Source organism: Dermacentor silvarum, chromosome 3 (genome assembly GCF_013339745.2).
Source record: "Dermacentor silvarum isolate Dsil-2018 chromosome 3, BIME_Dsil_1.4, whole genome shotgun sequence".
NCBI classification, from domain to species: Eukaryota; Metazoa; Arthropoda; class Arachnida; order Ixodida; family Ixodidae; genus Dermacentor; species Dermacentor silvarum.
In genome coordinates this window covers 168,866,062-168,889,228 of record NC_051156.1, presented here as the reverse complement: position 1 = coordinate 168,889,228, position 23,167 = coordinate 168,866,062, and the positions used below count along the sequence as shown (strand labels likewise).

Here is a 23,167-nt window from a genome sequence, read left to right as displayed (position 1 = left end):
GTTGTAACTACTGCCAAAATGTCAGCTTATAAAATGTACAAATTCATTCTGCATATACTATTCAAATCACACAGTTCATTTCTATTCACGGTGCATAATCACAGCACAGTAAAAAAATGCCCACAAAATTAGCATCCTGCACACTAAATTCTTTCAGACGTCCACACTCCAAAAACACCTTAACAAAAATAATAATAAAAAAAAAATCACTAACAACAATGTATAACAAATGAGAAATGCCTCAAAGCAATGTACAGTCAGGGATAAAGGTTTGTGGGCAATAGGTGTGGCACAAAGCCACAAAATGACTCAAGAACATATATCGAGACATTGTACTGCACTTCAAAATTCACAGCTGGTTATTTACACAAGGAAGGCATTTTTTTTTTTCAGCTGTACTTGACATCCACAACCATTCGCCCCTGACTGCGTAGCAGTAGCAACAACATGGCTCTACTAATCTATGCTGACACCACATTCATCAATTGCAAAGTGGGAGGGCTGATGGTGAAAGACCTATAAATGGTTTTCACAAACACAAGAGCTGAGGAGAAAAAAGGACGCAAGTCACTGTACTTGGTAAGGAGCTACAAGACTTGGATCCAAGCTAAGCTTGGATAATTTAAGGATTTTATCCCAGTTATTTTCTTTTCGTACTTCATCAGTCATCCAAACGGCTTTCAGCCTTCATTATCACCAGAATCGGCTGGTCACGAGCGGCAGATGATGAGAAAGGATTAGAGTCGGACGAAAGGAATCGCTACATTATACCGGCCCTACTGTTTACATTATGGCGTGATGTATCGGTACACCACCAAGCACGCAAACATTTCTTTTTTCTTACACAAAAAAAACCTCCTTCTAACAACTGATAAAACAAAACCACATTCATATGCATTTAATACACACAACAGCTTTTAATGTGCAGGATCCAAAAATGAGACCTGCAGGTAAAAGCTGCCGCCTTCTTGAATGTCACAACGGCACCAAGAAGATGTTGGGCTACAGTATCGGCTTTTGTCCAATTCATTGCAACAACTGTGGATCTGTTTCACTCCAGCTGCCCAATCCGAAACAGAGATAGTAATACTGCGCAAATCATTTGAAAATGAGCTTGTTTAACACAGTGTCACTTTATCACACACTGTGACTCAGAGCATAAGTTTTCATCAGCCATGTTGTAGTGACCAAGTGTACGTGATACAACATGTGCAGCTGTCAACTTTTTATCGCAAGCTTGCTGGTGTGCTTGCTTAGGCACTGTGAAACACTCATGAAAGGTTTTTTCAGGCTCGGGTGTTCATCCTTCCTCGGTGCCTTTCCAGCAATGCTGTATATGTAATCCTTTAGATTTCAAAATGGATTGAACACTATGGAGTGCTCACATGCACATTTCACTACCAACGTCTGAGAGTTCAAGGGCCTAGCATCCACTTGGATTAGGCCTAGCATCCACTGATGTCTTTCTTGGATCTTCTGAGCATCCTGGTGTCGTTGGGGTCGAAGCCGCGTTCCCTGGCCCCAAACACTGCCCAATGAGGGAGTGGTGCCATGTAATCGAGTGAGGTGAACGACTCGCCTGTCTGGTAGAATCTCTGCACCAGCTCGTGGAAGCGCTCGTAGTCAATCCACGTGTTCCACTGCCCGTTAACACAGAACTGCAATGCAGCAATAATAATAAAATAAATTTTTAAAAAAGGGAACAATTTCATCATTGTCAAAGATTTTTTTCTGCTGCCACTTTTGATTAATTATTGGATGTGTGAAAACATGAAACATTCCCAATACAATTTGAGTACCTAGATTTGATAGTTTTACACTCAACAATTTTTTTTTTACCCAATTGTAAAGCTAGCTTTCCTACAAGGCAGTTCGTTTAACTAATTTTGCAATCAGGCACATTTGTACACACTTTGCAACTGTGTGACAAGCTGCTGCCATGCATTTTTTCAAGAAAATTAACTAAAAAAATCTAGCTCGCGCTACAGTCGCAATGTGTTTCATTGCTAGGGAGGACATAGGTTCCAGATGAATGTGTAAGGTGTTCTTTCTTGACTATATATTATGCCAGAAGTTCTTCTATGTGTATCGTATATGATACAACATGCGGTAATAGGTTAACTGTTTATCAGGAAAGGAAAACTACATAAGATATTTGCATTCGATTCAATTAGAAAATTTTGCTATTCAAGCAGCCCTGCAAGTCATCATTCAAATCTGCTGGTTTATGGTCGTATGACCTTAATTTTCAGTTTCTCAGCAGTTTGAAGTCACTCCTGCATGCCAGAAGCTTTTGCCTTGTAGTTTCACTTCTGCAACTTGTGGGAAAGAAAGCAACAAGCTAAACAAATGTATTCCTTCCTCACACAGACGATAGCGCACGTTAAAATAGAAAGCGATGCTAAGGATTGTGCTTCACAATGTAATGTTACAAATGTCTCAAAGTTAATCCACAGTGTGCCACAAGTGGGGTACTGCGTGTCAACTAAAGAATTGATGCATGGGCTCTTGAAGAATGCCTAGAGTATTATCATAAATTCCAGTAACAGGTTCAGTTTTAGCACTGTTACCACCAAGGAGGTTACCGCTAACATGTTGCGACTCGCATGCCAGCAGTGTTATTTATGTACCTTCACACTTCATATATATATATATATATATATATATATATATATATATATATATATATATAATCGAATAAAGTGTGAAGGTACATAAATAACACTGCTGGCATCAACAGCAGTGTTATTATTATGTTATATATATATATATACATACACACACTATCTGGTTGAGCTGGTTGCACTTTTCTGTCAAATTTTAAGAACGTTTAATAACATAACTCAAGGGAGATCCACAGGCCCAGGCAGATAGAATTCCAAGAAAATCGGATATCCTCATCGCCAGAATGACACACATGCACACCCACCTTATTGTGTGCAACGAGCACGCAGTTGGAGTGCTCATGCTCCGAGGCGATGCTGTAGTCGGGAAGTAAGGCCACCAGCTGCTTCACAAAGGACAGCACTTCTTCGTGCCAGGGCACATTGCTCATGGTCAGGTGGGCACCTTTGGACTCGCCACAGTATGTCACACCCTGTGCACATCAACACCACAGTCCTGTCAGCACGGCTCGGGCAAAACTCAAGCCATGCATTGATGGCATACCGGCAGGAAAATGAAAGAAGCGAGCCACTCACTGGCCGGACGAGTGCCCACTAAGGGAACAGCTCAGCGGCTGTGAAAGTGACATCACAGTTGGCGACTGTTGGTTAAAGTGACTCGGGGTCACATATTGTAACAATTCTTTTTTCACTCTGTATTCCTCTTGTCTTCATCATTGGCTGAGATCAGTCATTTCACGCAATGGGTGATAAAACATAAATAGAATAGGAGGAAAACAGTCCTTACAAAATAAAGCCCCTAGTTTACTTCCAGCTGCCATTTGTAAAGTGCCACCAGAAAAGAGGGTAAAGACCGTGTCAGTGGGAAATTACTGTGAAAACTCCCTTTCTAACCACCCAAAGAAAACAACTAGGATGTAAAAGAGAATGGACTGGAAAATAAACGAATAAGCAACACTTGAAGAGAAACTAATACGAACGCACGATACCTTGATTTCAATGAAATCCGGCTTGCCGAGTCCCACAAGGTTGGCATAGCCTTGCATTTCATCCATGTTCCACTCTTTGACCAAGGTCAGCCTATAGACTGTCCTCTGACCCTAAAAGGAAGAGATGAAAACACGTTGTGTTACTACTTTAAGGTAGAAACAAATTGTATGGCTCTAGAATATAACACAACTTAGTCCTACTTGGTAATTACACTTGCAGAGAAACAAGTGACATGAAGAAACAAAAAAATAAAAATAAATACCAGGCAATCAATTTACACCAGACTTCTTACAGACAATTAGTTTCGCTTTTAGTTCGGACTTTCCCCCATTCAATAAGGAAATAAACTAAATTTAAATTGTTTTCTATTGCTACTCTTTGGTGGAGCTACCGTGTCGACAGGAGGCAAATCCGTTACATCAGTCTGAGATACGTCACTCCTATTATGATCAGGTGCACATAGATACAATGGTTTTTCAGCTTTTTTTTTGCTACGATGCAAACTAAAAATGATCATCTTGTGAAATTTGAACAAAAGCAAAGCAGCGATAAATGCAAAATTTTCTTCGATAGTTGTAAGAATAAAACGTAAGCCCCACTCAGCTTTTTATGAAATTTCGGTACTCTTCACTGGTTTCAACACCATATGCAGTGACAATTTAAGAATTCAGTACAAGCTCCACCCATAAAATTGCACCGCACCTGGCCTCTGTGCATCCGTGCTCCAAAACATTCAAGAAACACCAATACAGCTGAACCTGGTCATTATTTCATTTTGCCCAATCTCGCCTATAACAAATTTAAACAAACTCTTGTGATGCATTCGCATTTATCTCCAGTGGAGAAAAGAAGCAAGGAAGGCATTCAATTTTTTTTCTTTTTCTGAAGCCATGTGCCTTCAATTCTTTCGCAGCGTCACTAAGAATGGAGTTTCACGAGGTTGTGTAGACCTGCTCCGGTCCACTTGCCCTTATGTCTTCATTGCGCTGGCAGCAGAGGCTTCAAGTTCGAAATAGCCAATCTACAGTTTGTTATGAGGGAGTTGTCTTACATGAGTATCGGTCAGTCAGTTTCACATGCTCAATATGGAGAATAATTCGTTTTATCCGGGTTCATTATATTTAGGTTTGGCTGCATTCAAAGGAGTTCACCTCTGCCATGACATTACGGAAATTAGCAAACATAAACAGCTGCCACACCTATACAAGTTATCTTCCAAGTTGTACACTGGTGCACTTTCCACTACATCCTTCGATTGTCACCGATTACAATATTGCTAAAGTTCAAAGGTTAGCGCTCTGAGAGCGCGAGTAAATGTGAGCCGTCTCTCCCAGTGTGCCTGACCTTGTCCGCAAGGGTGGTGAGGCTGTCCTGGAAGCGTTGCCAGAAGTCGGGAAAGAGAGGCCGGTCTATGCGTTTGAGCGCCTCGCGATTGCTGGCATCCACCGACACGTATAGCTGCGTGACGGGCCCGAGTTCCCGCAGAGCGTCGGGGAACTGAGCGTTGGTCACCAGGAACGTAGAGATGCCCCTGTCGTGCAGAAGGCGCACCAATCGCCCAATCTTGGGATACATGATGGGCTCTCCAACCAGAGAGAGGGCACAGTGACGCGCCTGTAAGCCCTCGTTCAGACGCTCGCGCAGCACGCCGGGAACCCCTGAAATGAAATAACGATGCCACAAAGGCATGTCGAAGGCCTTTAAATTGATAGCCTGTAACACTCAATGGCAAAGTAGGCATTACTATACACAAAAAGTTTCAATGACTGTCGACTCAGTCTATTGCAGTGGTTCTCAAATGGGGGTCCACGAAGCCATTTTGGAGGGTCTGCGAAACCCACGACCGTAAAGGCTTGCAGGCCACTGAAAGCCTTGATGCAGTCTGGTTGGGGACTGCATAAATGTTTACCCTTCTCCATGAGATGGCTGTAATGCTTTTGCTGCAGTTTTTTATGACACATGCAAGCCAGCATGCTTTTTCCAAGCTTGCATGCATTTTTCCAGTTTTTGAAAAACAAGCATAGAAACAGGTTGTATGTGGCTACAGATATGAAACTCTGCTTAAAGGGGCCCTGAACCACCCCTTGGCCTCGGAAATAACATTGCCCGCGAGTACCATACACTGCTGTGAATAGTATCTCAGCCAAGTTTTGCTGCCGTACGTGGTGCATGAAGCTCACAAGTGGAGTGCGAGTCACCTTTATCTCAAATGCTCTCGTTTTAACAGAAGCCATAATCCTCACTCTTTTCTGTGTGCTTTCTTTTGTTAAAAAGCACATGCCAGTACGCGGCTGATATTGGTCGCTGCGGTCGACTACATCATGGCCACCGCGAGATGCCGCCACGAGTCCACTGGATAAGCGCACTGCGGCTCGCTGCGGACAACCGTGTTTGGCTTACGTTTAGCACGTCGTAGGCACCAAAATCGGAAGTCATGGCGTCTACGTTAACATCCAAAATGAAATTTGAACTGAGCACTATGGCGACATTTCGAAGGTGGAGCATTGTGGCCACGCCCAACTCTGCCGTAGCCTTCGCAGTGCAAGGCATTGAAGAAGGAACAGGAGCACAGCGGAGGCCGTGTTTGATTGCCAATAACTCCGTTTCTGTTGAACGCACTGAAGTACTTTTTGCGGCAAAGTATTTCTGAAATAGCCTATTTTCACTTCAAATGCCTTTCTCCACTTCGATAAACGTGGTTCAGGGTCCCTTTAGGCGTGACCACACCACGTATCGACAAGCTTTCCAGATTGAATTGGCGTGGCACTTTTGTTTGACTATTCTTTGCCAGGTAGCTGTTGTGTTGTTGTGTTGTGTTGTGTTAATTTATGCCTCCTCCCCCCCTCCCCCCACACTACCCCGTCACTGCCCAAGGGGTAACCTATCACTTTTACCAGTCGACAAGGGGTCCCCGACACATCCATGGCTGAGAACCACTGGTCTTTGAGTGGCAGATGCAGGCATCCTCGCCAACAGTGTGTTCACTCTAGCTTGCCATAAGCAACACACTCTAAGAAAAAGAACAGAAAAGAGCCATTTATATTGTAAAAATAATTAATTTCCCTGAACTGCCAAAGAACGCCAGTCCTATACCATGAATAATAATAATAATAATAATAATAATAATAATAATAATAATAATAATAATAATTTATTTATTTATTTATTTATTTACAATACTGCCGCTCTCGATCGAGAGCATAACAGGTGGGCATATTGAGGGTACATTGTAGAGTAAAAGTGAGACGAAAGAGAAAAAAAAATGTATCTATACATATATATGCCTAGGAATGTACAATTGCGACATACATATTTACTCGTGTGATTTGCAACAATGTATACAGCAACATACAAGACGTAAAAAGTTTCACTGAGTAGTACGTATACACTTAATTTTAACATGAAACAAGAAAGCGTACCAAAAAAATTAACACGCAGAAAAGAAAGAAAGGCAATCAAGTGCGACATTCATGAGACAGTCAGCCTGTTCAATTGCTAAACATGCTGTTTTTCAATTTAAAGTTAGTGCCTCTATTTTGGTGCGGAACTCAGAGAGAGTGTTAGTGCTTGTTATATTGCGATCTAATTGGTTCCATTTTCGTATTGTAGACGGGAAAAATGAGTGTTTAAATGCGTCGACCTTGTGAGAATATTCCACCAATGTATGCAAATGCTTATGTCGGCTTTCACGTGACTGTGAATAAGCGACATATTTGGAATGATCAATTTTATAAGTATTATGAAGAATTTGAAAAAGAAATATTAATCGGGACTGTATCGCTCTAGCTTCTAATGTCTGAAGGCCAGAGGCAACCAACAGGTTAGTAGGGGAATCCGTACGTTTATATTTGTTGTGAATAAACCTCACAGCCTTACGTTGGACAGTTTCTAGTTTTTTAATGTTAGTCTTCGAATGCGGAAACCATACTGTATTAGCATACTCTAAAATAGGTCTCACGAAGGTCGTGTAGGCTAGGAGTTTGGTGGACGGAGGTGATAGTTTTAGGCATCGTTTAAGGTAGAACAGTTTGCGCAGCGCATTGGTAGTGATGCTTGTTATGTGAGTGTCCCATTTCAGATCAGATGTTAATGTAATACCTAGATATTTGTGTTCCATTACTTTTGCAAGGGGTTGCTTATTAATGAGGTACGTGTAGCAAGAGGGTTCTTTCTTTCTTGAGACGGTCATGGTCACGGATTTTTTTTCGTTTACTGACATATGCCAATTATTGCACCAATCTGCCAGCATACTAAGAGATCTGTTAAGTAGGAGGTGATCATTGTGACTGTTAATTTCTCTGTAAATAATGCAGTCGTCAGCAAATAACTTTACACTGCACTCTATATTACTGGTCATGTCATTAATAAATATTAAGAATAAGACTGGCCCAAGCACAGATCCCTGCGGAACTCCGGATGTTACTGGTACATTTTCAGATGGCATGTTTTCTATTACTACGAATTGGGATCTGTCTAATAAAAAGTCTTTAATCCAGGTGGTTATTACCCCTTTTCCAAGCACGGTTTCTAGTTTCGCTATTAGTTTTATGTGGCAGACAGAATCAAATGCTTTAGCTAGGTCAAGTAATATCAAATCAATTTGACTGTGGTTATTGATAGCACACGCAAGGTCATGAACTACTTCAGTGAGCTGAGTAATGGTTGACAAACCGCTACGAAAACCGTGTTGATTAGGTGATAAGTAGTTTATTCTCTCTAGGAAATTAGTGATATGTTTCAGAATTATATGCTCGAGCAACTTACAGGATGTACTTGTTAATGATATTGGCCTGAAATTAGACGGCGTGTCTGTGTCTCCTGATTTGTGGATTGGAATTACTTTAGAGACTTTCCAATCGTCTGGTAATTTGGAAGTTAAAATTGATTTGCGAAAGATCAGGCCGAGAAATAATAATAATAATAATAATAATAATAATAATAATAATAATAATAATAATAATAATAATAATAATAATAATACCAGAAAACACTGCAGCCAGCTGCCTCAACATTGCCAGATTGCTCAAAGAAATTCATCAACAATCCGCACAAAATGCGGACTGTTATAAAAATTTAACCATTCATTATGAAGTTTTTTGTCTAATTTAATTTGACCTTTCCCATCTTTTCAAAGCTTCTTGCCTTCATACTGCTTTCATAAAGACTCCATTTCAATCGATTCACTCCTGCTGCCACCATCAGAGAATTCTCAAAACATCACATTCGAGAAGCCAAGTTGCTGTGCTAATGTAGATTTCTTAACTCTTTCATTTGCATTACAAGCACAGACCGGAACCATGCCTCCATCTCCATTGTCGACGTCAATATATTGTTACGGGGATGTTGGGAGTATGGACAGAATGTATTTATTACATTACAGACAGAATGTATATAGTACATTAAAGATTTCTAAAGCAACAGTACATAATCCTATTGTATCAGTTTGTTTTTACAGCAAAATAGTAGTCACACAAGAAGTGGCAGTAGTACTTGTTCATTACCTTTGAACTCATTTATCATCTTGTAGTGGTTCTTCAGCGCATTCTCCACAATCATCTCGGGTTCGTCCATGTTCCACTTCCACTCTGTCCCCACAGGATTCGTGTGGTGTCTGCAATGCATTGTATAGCACAACTTAGACCTGCAGAATATACAGACCGAGACTAACTTTCAAACTGCCTGGGGCAATTTAGTGAGCATTACTCAGTACGGTGGCTCAGTGGCTATGGTGGCCTATCGCTTATCACAGCATTACAGGTTTAATTGCCAGCTGTGGTTAGAAAAAAAAAATAAAAGCAGCACTCGAGTACCAGGTTGTTAAGTTTGTCTGGAGCTCTCCACGTGAAATTCCATCACTTCAATTAAATTTTATGAGTTCTCAGTGAATTTAGGCAATGATTTTATTCACAAATGGAAACTAGACAACTGCAAAAGTGACAGAAGTTATTTCTATTGATGGAAAATCAACTATTCTGGTAAGCTGATGTTTCCTTGTCTTGAGACATAAAGGAACTAAACATTTAAAGTCTTCTCTACATGGAGATACGTAAAGTAATGAAACAGTGTCTGCTCAAAGCACATATGGTCAGATGTCATTAAAAAGGAGCTTCTTTATAATGAAGTTGCATCCATCATGAAAATACCTTCATTGCATATGATATTTGTTATAAGCATACACACTGATATAGCTTAAAAAGTAGCAAACTTCACATTTACTTTTTTATACAGTAAAACCTTGTTAATACATAGTTGGCCAGGAACGTGGATCAGGTACGTACTAAGCAATATACTAATTAACCAACAATGACAGATGAGTGGATACAGTAAAGACCACTTATAACGTAACAGCTTATAGTGCAGGACTGGATAAAATACGGTCTTCTCAGGTTCCCGTTAATTTTCCCATAGCACTCTGTGTATACACGTATCACTTGTAGTGCAGTTGCGGGAGACGAAATACTGGTTACAGTGCAGCTGCCTGGAAGTTCGGCAGTCAACCGAGATGGTGAAAGTTCCCCTCAAGCTGCAGATATACTCTGACGTAACATGTGTGTGCATCAAGCTTTGCGACGTCACGGTGACGAACAACCGGTGTCTATACTCCAACAACACGACACAACCGGTGTGTTTGGCGCCATCGGGTGCATTCCAACGTTGCTGGCACGTGAATAGCTCCATTCCTATTTTTCGCAGCATTCCATGCGCGAAGCGGCCAGAAATACGCAATGGTGGAAGCACGTGAAAGTGCATCCGTGGCCGCGACTCTCTGCGCATTAACAAGCATGATGTCATGCGTGCACAAGCAAACATGAACACCTCTCACTCGATGACCGTGGAAACTCGCTGTCAAAACGCTATGGTGAGGAAACGCCACAGCAGCAGCGATCGAATTGACCTTCATGCTGCGTCTCACATGAACGCGAACTAAGCCGTGAAAACACAGTGCACTGGTGCCCCCGTTGCAGATGGCTTTCAAGATACAGCAGCCCCAGGTGGGCCGCTGGGAGTAGAGTGTGCCCTCCCTATCCTCCCCCCGGAGCCTTGCGTGCGACCGAAGACGACACGCTTCCTTCCCGCTTTCATCTCTCGTGTGTGCGAGATTGAGCCGCTATCGCCGGCTCACCCTCGCGCGCTTTCACTCGCACATACAGCGTATGGCACGTGATGACACCTTTATTGCCTTTGGACTTCATACAGAAAGGCACCTGGAGTGTCCATATAATTGCTATTGCAATAAAATTGTTGTTTTGGTTACATCACAATAGTGCGGACATTGGTGACTTTGGCGACTTACGTTATAAGTGCTCTACACTGTATAGACTTACCGGCCAGAAAAGAACTACGTTTAAATTCTCGCCCGAAACACACGTGCACACAAGCTTTATTTGTGAGCAGGCAGCACAAAAATTCCTATTTTCACTTGGCCTTGCAGAGATGACAGCATCCTTAAACTCAGCCAGGCTGCGAGCCAGTTTCTCATGACACTCTTACGACGGTCAACACACAAGCCGCACTGATGCGGAAGTGCCAGAAGCTATGCAAGCAGGGAACATATCATGGCCGCCATGTTTTGACGTCATTATTAGTGGTGACTGCAGTCCATGAAAAGTCCATGCGCCGTAATTTCACTACCTATAGTCTGCACTTATGACATTTCACTGATTCTGCGCTTGTACATGACAAAAAATTAAGTAAATACCATGCACTAACCGTTTGGCATGCAGTAAGCTACTACATTCAGTAGGTCAGCCAATACATTCAGTTCAATGGCAGCAGGGTGGGGATTCACTGCGACTATATTTAAGCCGGAATAACTTATTAAGCGGGTACATATTAATGAGGTTTTACTGTATATGATAATTCATTTGATCTGCATTTGTTATATTGAGGTTTGACTGTACGACCTTGACACAATACATACCACATAAAAATACATGATCTTAAATTAAGCTAAGATAGAAGGAAGGACAAGATATATCACAAATTTTGTTGAACAGGGGGTCATTTTATCGAGACTCGAGCGTACAAAAGAAACGAGCAAATCGAGAAACCAAGCGCTGGCAGCGAACAGCTTACCTCCAGCAGAAGACACACTTGTTGGCACAGGCGAGGCTCGGGGTGGCCTCCATGCAGCGATGCGAGTCGATGCCGTAGAAGCTGTGCTTGTAGCAGCCGCCACGACCGCGCAGCATGGCCTTGGTCCAGCGGCACAGCTTCACCCCCGAGTGGGAGCCAATGAGGCGGTAGCCCTGCTTTCCCAGCGACTGGCGCAGCAGCGGGGTCAGCATGTCTTGCCGAGCCTCTCCATTCTTGGCTGTCTTGGATGCCTGCTCCTGCAAGCCACAGGGGACTCGATGGTTATACGTGCCTTGTTCCATGGGCTTATGCCTGCAGGCTCATGGCCAGACTCATATCCTGTACTGTCGAAGCTGCAGGATACGTAATTCAATTACTTCAAAAGAAGGCGGGAAAAGCCACGAGTGTCGCTGAATGACCTAAGAGAAAAGTGCGCCGTCATTACACTAGCCCTGTTAAGACAGCCTCTGTAGGCTGAACAAGTTTTTACATGCTAAAGTAGAAAAGCGCGTTCTAAGGCTGTTTCAACAAGGTCTTTAGGTCCAACACATCACATTACTGCCTTCAAGAGAACAAGAATGAGTTAGCACTTGTATGTCTTTTCTAGTTCAAGTAGACTACAAGGAGTTCGTTTTTGCAATAATGCACAGAACATGACAGCTGATGCACAAGACCACATATTTTCAAAGCCTACTCCCTCAATACTACAAAAACGGGAGCAGAAAGACAGGTAAATGCATGCCTTCCCTACGCTGAACCTGTATGAACTGGAAGAGAGTACAGTCAAACTTCGATGCAATGAACACAGACATATAGCAAATTATCTAATATTATGATGAAATCTAAAATAATTCTCGCCGATACCAGCGTGCAATGAATGTATGCTAATAACTAATGGTGGATGTAAGAAAGGTATTTTCATGTCAGATGTGACATCGTTACAACGAGGTTAGACTGTATAAAACAAGAAAAGGCAACGACAAAGAGCAGAGAGTGAGCCGAGTGCAAGTAGAAGCACACAAGCAAAGTGCATGATTTGCCCACCATAACTGGCCATTATGAAATCTGGACAAGAAGGAACAAAAGAGAACATGCATTTCCCTTTACTAATTTGCAATTGTGTGCAACACCAGTACGAGTATTTTTTGGACACCAAGTATTGGGGCCACGAAATGTTTAGCAGCCAGACAGGGAGAAAGTCCATTACCTGTTCATACCTGCATACAGCAATACTTGTTCGTATGGGTTTTTTCCTTTTTCAGTTTTCATTTCATTCCAGCCTGAAAGTATTATTGGTGGCAAACGTTTACAGGGTGTGGTTTTCCCGAAAGAGTGTGGCTTCCCATGCTGTTTGCCGACAACAGCGTGCATGTAGACATAGCTGAATAAGGAACGGGACCTAAGGTCAGGTCACATATGAGTAGGACTGCATATATTGTATAGCAGCTTACATTACAATATTTACTCAATTCCAATGTGCACTTTTTTTTTCTGGAAAAATGAACTAAAATGTGACATATGCATTAGGATTGTGTAGAAAAACAATAAGTGGTATCCAAATCGCACCTCCAGCAACCTTACAGTTTAAAATTTTATTTTTTTTCAAATAAAAACAAAAAAACTACTGTTTCTCTCTCTGTCACCATAAAAATGTAGTGAGAACACGATTAATTAAGGTATTGCAATTTGCATTTTAAAGTGAATAGCTTTCATTGATTCTTTCACCCCTTTTTTCGGGCTGGTGATCGGTCTTCCATCACCGATGCAAAGGCACCGATGCAAAGGAAGTGTGCACTCGAGCAACTGAGTTGCAGGGTGAGTTCGTTGGCGAACGGCATATACTAGAGCTGTTTCAGACACACCTGCAGTTTACATATAGTGTAGACCGCTTATAACGTAAGTCGCTGGAGTCGCGAATATCCGCACTATAACCAAAGCAACAATTTTCAAGGCCCGTACATATGCAAAACATGTGCACCGAGCGTATGCGACAGTCGAGGAATGCGGTTAGAATGTTTGCATTCAATTTACAGTCCGAATCTCGTTAATTCGAACCAAATCACGCGGCGGCGCCTCTGACCGGCATTGCTCCGGCACCGCCATAGAGTAAAAGCTTAGGAGAGACCCCTCAATGCCGCGCGCGAACAAAAAAAAAAAAAAAAAAAAAAAAAAGAAAAGAAAAAAAAAGAAGAAAGAAAGAAAGAAAAATGCAGCGGAAATTTCACCCTCTCTCAAATGGCAATGTCGCCGATGCTGCGTTGCGCCAGAACATGCGTGTACGTGCCGACGTGTCAGCCACGCTACCGTAGCCACGCGTAGAAAATGGCAGTGAACCCTTCTTTCTCCTTTATGCTTCCTCTACTTTCTAGTGACGTGTTGACCTTGCACGCTGCGGCTATGGTGCAGAGGGAAGCAGCGGTGGTGTCCCAGGCCGACCAGCGAAACTGCCCACGCCGGCATACGCCCGCATCCCGATAACGGCAGAAAACGAAACTTCGGGGAGCTGGTGCAGGTAGGGTGGCTAGCCACCCTATCGGCCCGGTGGCTAGGCCCTAGTGCCGGGCCAGCTGGAGCGGCGGCGCCTGCACGGCGGCACGCGCGCACGGTGACAGTCGAAAGTGAGGGAGCTACGAGGGAGGACGAGGGGAGCCACCGGATTTCGCCTCGGCGGAGTTGCCGAGGCGAAATCCACTTCCCTTCCGCCCTCCTCCCTCACATTCCATGGTCTCCGAGTGCGCCCTTCGCCGTGCTGTGCCGGTGCCGCCCGCTCCCTGAAATTTCGTTTACTGCCGTTATCGTGAAGCGAGCGTTGGGCGGCGTTGGCAGTTTCATGGCCCTCACTCGCTATGCGCGCCGTGATATTTCACGACTCGCACTCAAGATTCTGGTTTCAGCCTCACTGGTTGTTCGTTCGCACCACATGCCCTTCTCCTCCACTTCGTCTCTCTTTCTTCCTCGAGCACTCCTTGGGGCGCCCGTTTGAGGGGAGCGTTCGCCGTCTCCGCGGACTTCCGTACTCCCAGGCAGCGGCACTGTAACCGGTATTTCGTTTCCCGCAACTGCACTATAAGCGATACGTGTATACATGGTGTGCTATGAGAAAATTAACGGGAGTTTGTAAAGACCGCACTATATCCGGTCCTGCACTATAAGCGGTTACGTTATAAGTAGTCTATACTGTACTACCACTACAAGTGAGCTGGTTAACGGCTCTGTTCTCTACGAAATTATGCAATGAATTAACAAACCCTATCTAAATATCCTCCACTGCAACCAATATGCGTCTTCAAGCACACCACTCCTTAATAAAGTGAATAGTTTTCTTGAAACATCGCACTATTCACTTGTACTGAAAATCTCTGCCGATGGTTTCAGCACAATTTTTCGCAAGCATAAAAATTTAGGTGTGCATTACCATTGAGGGCATTACATCTTTCATCCCTGGCCACAAGAAATAGGGTGCCCATTACAATTGAGAGCGTGTTAGAATCGAGTAAATATGGTATCGGAGGGCTTTAAGCACGTGTGCAGTGTCTGTTTGTTTTGCAGTGTTGGTCTGCATAATAGAGTTAGTTATATTGAATTAATGTAAACATGTATTTGGCATACAATATGCCCCTGTCTCTGTCTCCTGGCAGCCAGAATCTGACATGGTGTTCTTGCTGGACACTCTACTGCAGGCTGCAACTCCGTGAACTCAACGCTAGGATTCACAGCAATCAAGCAATTTTCTGTACATGCCTCGCTTCATAAAGCATTTGACATCACTAGTACCAGTGCCTACAGAACATAAAAATGTGCAACACACTTAGCTTTAGCCAACTATTTTGACTTGGCAATGCTATGTGTGAAAATGAATAAACACTGCTATTAAAAGCTCAGTTTGAGGACAGTGGTACCTGTTGGGCAAAACTAGAATGATCCAGGGATTACAGTAAAAGCTCGATGATACGAATATCGCGGGGTCATGAAAAATATTCGTATTAGCCGAAATTCGTATCATCGAAACACAATTAAAACTACTGTCGAATCTCGATAATTCGAAATCGAAGGGGCCAGAAAACTTGTTCGAATTAAAAGGACGTATTTTTGAAGAATTCGTGCACCAAAGCATGATGCACGAACGGTGCGAGTCGTGAAATATTGCGGCGCGCAAGCGCATCGCAAGCGCGGGCCACGAAACTGCCCACGCCGGCTAACGGTCGCTTCCCGATAACAACAGAAAACGAAGCTTCAGGGAGCGAGCGGGCGGCGCCGGCACACGGGTGCGCGCGGAGACCGTCGAAGGTGAGGGAGGAGGGCGGCAGGGAAGCGGATTTAGCCGCGTCAACTCCGCCGCTTCGGTGGCTCCCCTCGCCTTCCCTCTCAACTCCCTCGTAGCTCTCTCACCTTCGACTCCGTGCGCGCCCGCCGCCGTGCTGGAGCCAGCTTATTTTAGCCGCCCCCTGAAGTTTCGTTTTCTGCCGTTATCGGGAAGCGAGCGTTTGCGGGCGTGGCAGTTTCGTTGGCCCGACTGTGCCTCCGCCGCTGCTTCCCTCTGCGCTGCTGCCGCAGCGTGCAAGGTCAACATGTGACTAGAAAATAGAGGAGAAGGGTTCACTGCCATTTTATCCGCGTGGCTGAGACGTCGGCACTAGTGTGTGCTAGAATACGGTTGTCTAGAACACTCTAGTCGGCACGTACACGCTTGTTCCGGCGTGATGCAGAAACGGCGACCTTGCAATTTGAGAGAGAAGGAAATTTCCGCCGCGGATTCTTTTTTTTTTTTCCCGTTCCTTCGCGCGCGGCATTGAGGGGTCTCTCCTGAGCTTTTGCTCTATGGCGGTGTCGGAGCAATGCCGGTCGGAGGCGCCGCCGCGTGATTTGGCGCGCTGCTAAGAGCATTGTCGGTGCGCGGTATGTTCAAAATAAGAGTGTTCGAATTCGCTTGCTTAGCGTTGACGTTGAACGAAAGCACGTTTTTCATGATAGTCTCGATGTGCAACGATTGTGCTCAGTGTTGACGTTGCGAGGCCTAGCTCCTTAGCCAACTCAGTCCGCTTCCTCTTGGGATCCTCATCGACCTTTCGAAGAATGTCTAATTTCTCTTTAAAGGAGAGTGCTCTCCGCTTGCGAGACATAGCTCGCTGCGACTAGGCAAAATGGCGCAAACACGAAGAACGCGGCCCGAAGTGCAGCAGCCACTCCATCTGACGGCTCGCAGAAAAGGAGGAAAAGTACAAAAGCACCAAAAGCGCCACCGCTTCAAACTCTTCGCGCCCAGTCGCAGAGTCCGCGCTGTCCGGCGCCGCGCCTCCGCACCAAAAGAGAAGGAGAGAAAGCGCGTGACTGTGCGCTGTTCTCTTTCGCGGCCGTCGGTGGGGCGGCGTTTATTCATATCAACCGACGCAGGCTGAAAATCGATTCGTAACAACCGTTCTCTAGCACGTTGCAAAGTAATGGGGCTCGGCCGGGGCCACAGAAAATTTCGTATCATCCGGAAATTCGTATTAGCCGTGATCGTATCATCGAGCTTTTACTGTACATCTTGTGGTCAGCTGCACACAATGCACTGCAAACAGTTCCGTGTCTCCAAGGCAGCACTGCCCACTGACCAAAGCTTTGAATCAGCCATGTCTGATTAGCAACTATAGCCAACATTTGTGGGTAGTAACACAGAACACACAGCAAAACTCACCACATAATTAGAAAAAGACAAAATGGAGAGAGAAAGCATGTGAATTGTTCTGCACGTCCTTGCAAAGTTAAAGGTGCTGCTGCAACCCACACTGTGCCAAATGAAAAGCCGTAATCAAAGGTGCGACCAACTGCACTAACCTTCAACTTGGCAGTGCCTTTAACATTGCCAAGGTCTTCCAGGTCAATCAGTTCAGGTTCACCTTCATCACTCGAGCTTTCATAAGCCATGTCTTCTGGCTGAAAATGCCCAGGAACCAATCAGTCAATTAATTACGATGTCACAACGTAACAAATAAAGCATAAAATGTCAACATTAGGTGCCACACTACAACAAAAGGCTTAAGAACTTGACATTTAGTCAATAAATACCTTCTTTTTTTTTTTTGTCTAACATCTAACACGCCTAAAATGTGCACAATGTGCACATTTGCACCTGAAATGTGCATTTGCACCTAAATGTACACGTGTGCACTTGCTGACCTTTAGTACAATTTTAAGAAGTTGCCACATGAACCCCATTTCAAAGTCATTATTTATTGCTTTGGCAATAAATAAATGTTATTATGTACAGTCCCTGCTATTACTTAGTTCTTGCTCAATACAAGCTTGAGATACAGTACAGCCTTGTTAATACAATCCCGCTTTCGAGCCCCTTGATTTCTCTGTATTCTTCTCACAGATTCTCAAGAGGATATTCACAACTAGATGTAACAGCACTCTGAGCATTCCAACCAATTTAAATAGTGCTAAACGTTACTCACTGCAGTGTGAGGTTCACAAGGCTGAGTGGTGATCGATGGCCTTCCTTTCAGGTATGCTATAATATCGTCTTTCCAAGCTGGAAACTTGCCTGTTCCTGAGTTAAAAAGAAAGAGAGAGAAAGGAAGGAAAAGAATAGGTGATGCTGCAGCAATATCCTATAGCTTTCCATTAGAGAATCTCATGGCTTGTACCTCTGTAAGCCGCTCTGTTCACGCTATTTGCAAGAGCATTTCAACCTATGTAACTCTCCAAGAACACAAAACATAAGGCCTCTGACTACAGCCACGGCAAAGCTGGTAAAGTATGACACATAGGAGATGCGAGCGCTCCACAAATAGTGGGAGAAATAATTAAATTGAGGAAGGCATGTGCCGTCTTTCCCCTGTGGCTAAGAAAAAAATATTTTAAAAATGAGCAAGCGTAAATAGCCAATATTTTAGCCAAGTTTAGTCTCAAGAAGCGGACTTCAACAGACCATGTAATATGTAGAGCAGATGAATGATGGTCTCTAATAGTAACAGAAAGAGTGCACAAACAAACAAACAAACAAACAAACAAAGTGCAGTCGAAGGAGGCATAGAATGGAGCCTGATGATGCATGACATGGACAACTGAAAATTGCTGGTAGTGTATCATTTAAATATAGACTAGTAACGATGGTAATAAGACTGTCACCATAACTTGATTTATGGCTAAATGTTTGTGCCCCTTTAAGTGAAAAGACTGCTGCTTCCAATATTATTGCAACAAGTGTGAAAGGAGAGGACTTCTGTCATGGTGATCCATTGGAAAATGTGTACCGCTACCAAGCAAGAGGCTGTGGTCAACTTGTTAAACAAGCACTTTCTGCCAAATTCAGCCCACTTTAAAATTCCCAGAGCTTACAATTTATACTGTATGAATCAAATTTCAGTACATACTGACACATTTCCCTCTGGTTTATTAGTGCAGCAGTGCAAAACTAGACGGATGAGACAAGCAGGGACAGTTGCTGTGTCCAAGGTCAGCATTGGCCCTTGTTTTTATCCTGTCAACTTTCATTCTGTAATACGAAACCAATGGATGAGGACTAAATAGCTCAAGCAGCTACTTTAATAAATCCTCCTTTCCCGTCTCTTTTGGAACCCTGATAATAAATCAAAGTTTGAATACGTAAATGCCAGCTGAGTTCAGAAGCCTCCTTACCATATTTTCCTTCATCCTGACTTTCATCGTTGAGACAAAGGGGAACCGCCGGTGTTGCATGCAGTTTGGACAGCCAGAAATCCATGTCCTTGGCAACCTAGGAAAACAAGATTGTGAAAGCTGATAAATAAGCAAAGCTTCGCATAGGACCTCACTTCGGGGACTATGATGAAAATAGGATGGACTGCTCTAGTAATGCACTGTGACGTTCAGCCAAGGCCTGACCAGTGTGTTAACATACAGATTTGAAAATTCATTGTGATTATTTGTAAATGTGAATATCCCCACCGGCTTGGTGACTGACACCAAATAAATGCTTTCTATAATGCTGACCTGCGCTAACTAGAACACATAACAAGGAGAAAGCAACATAAACTGTAAACACACAGAAAAATCGGGAGCCCTTTCATACGTACAGTGTCAAAACTAGTAGAAAATGTTGACACAGCTTAGTTAAGCACTAGAAGATTAATAAAACAATTGAAACAACCAATGCTTTAATTTTTATAAATGTACCTTGTTGTAACTGTCACCATAGGCCGAGTCTCCCAGGCCATAGATGGCATAGTCGAGACCCTGGAGGTAGTACTTGTGCACTCGGAAATCTGCATATGTATCCTTCAACCAATCGTAGAACCATGTGGCTTCATCTGGTGCTGATCCGTCCACGTATGTTGACACGATGAAGATACAAAGACCCTTTGCTTTCACCTGTAATCCCCAACATAAAAGGCAATAACAGCACGTCAGTGAAGAAATGCAACTGCTATAGCTGTTGTTATTCTACCAAACTCTAGCGGACGGGTTCTACAGTTCAATAGTCTTTAATATGCATTATGAAATAGTGTTCCTTTCTGTGTGAACACATGACAGGCTACGCAAATTGAACCTGCTATTGAAGACAAGTGCGAGGGAGAAAAGTATGTCACAAACCAATAGCCCAGGTTTCTGCAATCAAAATGAGTAAATTAGGTTGTGAAGAGATGTGCTACACAAGATTAAAATGTTCTCGGTCAATGCTGCTGCAAATTATGCAAGAAATGGTGCACGCATGACGTGGGAAGTTGCTTGCCACTGCTTATGTTTCAGATACAACTGCAAACATATTTCATTTGCATTGAAATCAAAATATAGGACCCCATAAACATGGCATCCCATGCTCCGTTCTGGTGGAATGTGCCACAGTGCCGTGCTCTGCTGCTTTATTTCTCAGTTGGGCACAAAGCTAAAGTGTTGGGAAGGCTGTGGGCTGTAAACTTGCTCAATGTGACAACTGTTCAGGCTTCATAACAACATGTGACACTTGTGGCTGAAGTGACACTCAGGAAATTTCAACAAATTCAGGATAGCGCTACTATTGCAAGTTACACTAGTTCGCAGCAAACTGATCATGTGAACCACCAGCTTTTGTCTTTCACAGTAGCCATTAGCTAATAGTTTTGTACGTTAATATGTTCAACTTACTCAAAGAAAGGGATCCTCTACTGCCAGCAGCAGGGTGCTATTTCAGCAAAGCAAATACAAGTGCGACGCGATAACGACACATGCCCAGCAATTAGCCTGCCGCTGTCTCCCGACAAGAGCGAGTTGCTAATGGCAGGTACATGCCAAGTACCCCCTACCTGACCAAGCAGGCATTCCTCTGGCTCCACATGCTTCAAGTTGACCATTTCCACATCATAGTCCAGTGCGTCCAACTCAGCTGCAAGTTTCTCCGACAAAATCTATGTGCCAGAAAGAAAAGCCATTGCTGCTAAAATACACTGTCGCAACTACAAAAGCAACAACATTGGATGCATAAGCTGTAAAACTTTGGTTAAAAGTGATGCCACGATTCTGGGCTCTTATTCACAAAAATGTTTTCACACCAGAACTGTAAGAGCAGATGCCAGCCTATCATGACGTCAGGCATGTTAGAGAAGGCGGCAAACCAATGGAAAACAAGTGCTTACTAACGAAATGCATTGTCAATTTGTGCCATTATTATGAACAATGACACAACGATAAGTGACTGCTAGCTTGCAAACACAGAGGCTTAGAACCACTAGTGAAGCACTGAAGACATAGGAAGAAATGCACAAACTAAATTGGTGCATCTAAGCAAAGCTGCCATGTAAACAAAGATGAAAAAACAGGTTTAACTCAAACTGAGCAACATTTTAAGAATTTAAATTTGCATGCGTAATGAAGGATACACAAACAGTTGAAAAAATAAGAGCTATGGGGGCAGGCACTGGGACCATATTCTCAGTCAATCACATTTGGGAATACTTTCACTTTTGCATGATGCGACATCTGGTGCAATGCCTCATTATTAAAGTGACAGCTGTTATGCCTGCTAGCTTAGCCCATTCGCATCCGCTGAAAGTGATATCCCTGAAAGTTATCAACCGAGACTACTGCTGCAGGATTCTTACTTTCTCTGTCCATATCTGGTGCATTGGTCAGTCTACAATGCATGCAACTAAGCAGCTTTTAAGAGCCATCAATTTGTAATGAGATACAGCAGATAACAAACCTTTGCATTTCCAGTCTGAGTCCCGTATAGGACTTTCACAGACTTCCCATTACGTTTCCTCTGTCTTTGTTTAAAAGGGTCCTGTGTCTGAAACACACAAGGTGGGAGCAACAATTAGTAATGCTTCCACGATAAGCTGTCAAAGGTGGAAAGTTTAGATTACAAAGGGTATGCTAAAGTCACCTTTATTTTGGTAAGGTTGAGCTTTTCTCTAGCAACAACAAAAAATAGCACTGCTAAGACACCCCCACATAGCGTTGTGGTGTAGCTGCTGGGATACCAGTCGCTTGTTGATTTTTCATTGACAAGTCCTGCAAGAAAAGCACCATTTTTAATTGTGAAGTAACCGCAAGACGAGTTCTCTTGAACTGCATTGTCGCTCTTCGATTACTTCAATTCATTACGTTAATTCAGAAACGATTCATGACATCGTTTAACGAAAACAATTAAAAAAATAAATATCATCCCATGACTATCATTTTTTTTTCTTTTACGCGAGTTTTACGTAGTGCTCGCATCTTGACTAAGTTAGGACACGAACGCTACGAGCCTCAGGTGGTAAAGCAGTATTTACAGAATAAGATGACCGCAGATTAATTCCGGCCCGAAGGCCAGCAGCTCGTTCTCGTGTTTCACTCAAAACGCGCGCGACTTTATTTTGACAAGTACTGTCTTGGAACCGAAAATTTAACGATCATATCGTGCGATGCCCAGCTACACTGTGATTCAGCTTTATGCGTACCCTTGCAAGCGTTAATGCAGACGAAAAAAACAGCAGCTGGGATTTCCAATGATACGAAACAAATCACATCGATTATTACTATTGATTTTTTTTTCGACTTGAAGAATAGCCAAGCGATTCTGTCCAAAAGAGCTACGAATTCGAGCGCTTAACAACACAACTGCGTGATCGAGTCATGCAAAAGCACTCGATAATACAGCAGCGCGATCACGTCATGCAAGCAAATTGTGACTAACACAGTTCCCAACAAATGTTTAGAAATAAAAACGTTTCTTTATGCGGACCATATTTAACTTGTGTGTGTTTCATGCGCGTTTCATCACAAGCGAAGAGCTGCTGGAAGCAATGGCTACGCGTATACTTGCCTTTCGCTTGCGCCGTGTGGAAAATCAGCAGCGCACAAATAAGAGACGTCACAACGCACCGGACAGTGCTTTGAATCATCACGGCAAATTGCCGTCTAATGACTTTAATTTTTGCAAATCGTGCAGAGTCTCTCGCAGTCCAGCAGTACCACCACAGATGATGCGTGCACGCCCGCGACGTCGCATCACTGATAGCAATGACGGTTTGAAAACTGCGCGCTCGGGA

At 43.4% G+C, this 23,167-nt stretch overlaps 1 protein-coding gene across 1 annotated transcript; it reads right to left on the bottom strand.

Moving 5' to 3' along the window:
- Positions 1–848: 848 nt before the first annotated feature.
- Positions 849–23,139, bottom strand: LOC119446042 (S-adenosyl-L-methionine-dependent tRNA 4-demethylwyosine synthase TYW1-like). Its single transcript, XM_037710360.2, has 14 exons — positions 22,942–23,139; positions 22,018–22,145; positions 21,835–21,921; positions 20,939–21,040; positions 19,833–20,027; positions 19,317–19,413; positions 18,131–18,225; positions 17,508–17,606; positions 11,691–11,947; positions 9,116–9,225; positions 4,959–5,272; positions 3,614–3,724; positions 2,930–3,097; positions 849–1,658 (listed from the first exon to the last, which is right to left on the bottom strand). The coding sequence occupies exons 1-14, from the start codon at positions 23,018–23,020 to the stop codon at positions 1,446–1,448; spliced, it is 2,055 nt and encodes a 684-aa protein (XP_037566288.1). The 5' UTR covers positions 23,021–23,139; the 3' UTR covers positions 849–1,445.
- Positions 23,140–23,167: the final 28 nt, after the last annotated feature.

Excerpts from the sequence above, each read along its gene's own strand:
- LOC119446042 (XM_037710360.2), bottom strand. The coding sequence starts at position 23,020 with ATGATTCAAAGCACTGTCCGGTGCGTTGTGACGTCTCTTATTTGTGCG. Across the intron at positions 22,146-22,941 it reads CCACACGGCGCAAGCGAAAG|GACTTGTCAATGAAAAATCA; the intron begins GCAAGTATACGC and ends CTTTTCTTGCAG. Across the intron at positions 11,948-17,507 it reads AAGGCACTGCCAAGTTGAAG|GAGCAGGCATCCAAGACAGC; the intron begins GTTAGTGCAGTT and ends TGTGGCTTGCAG.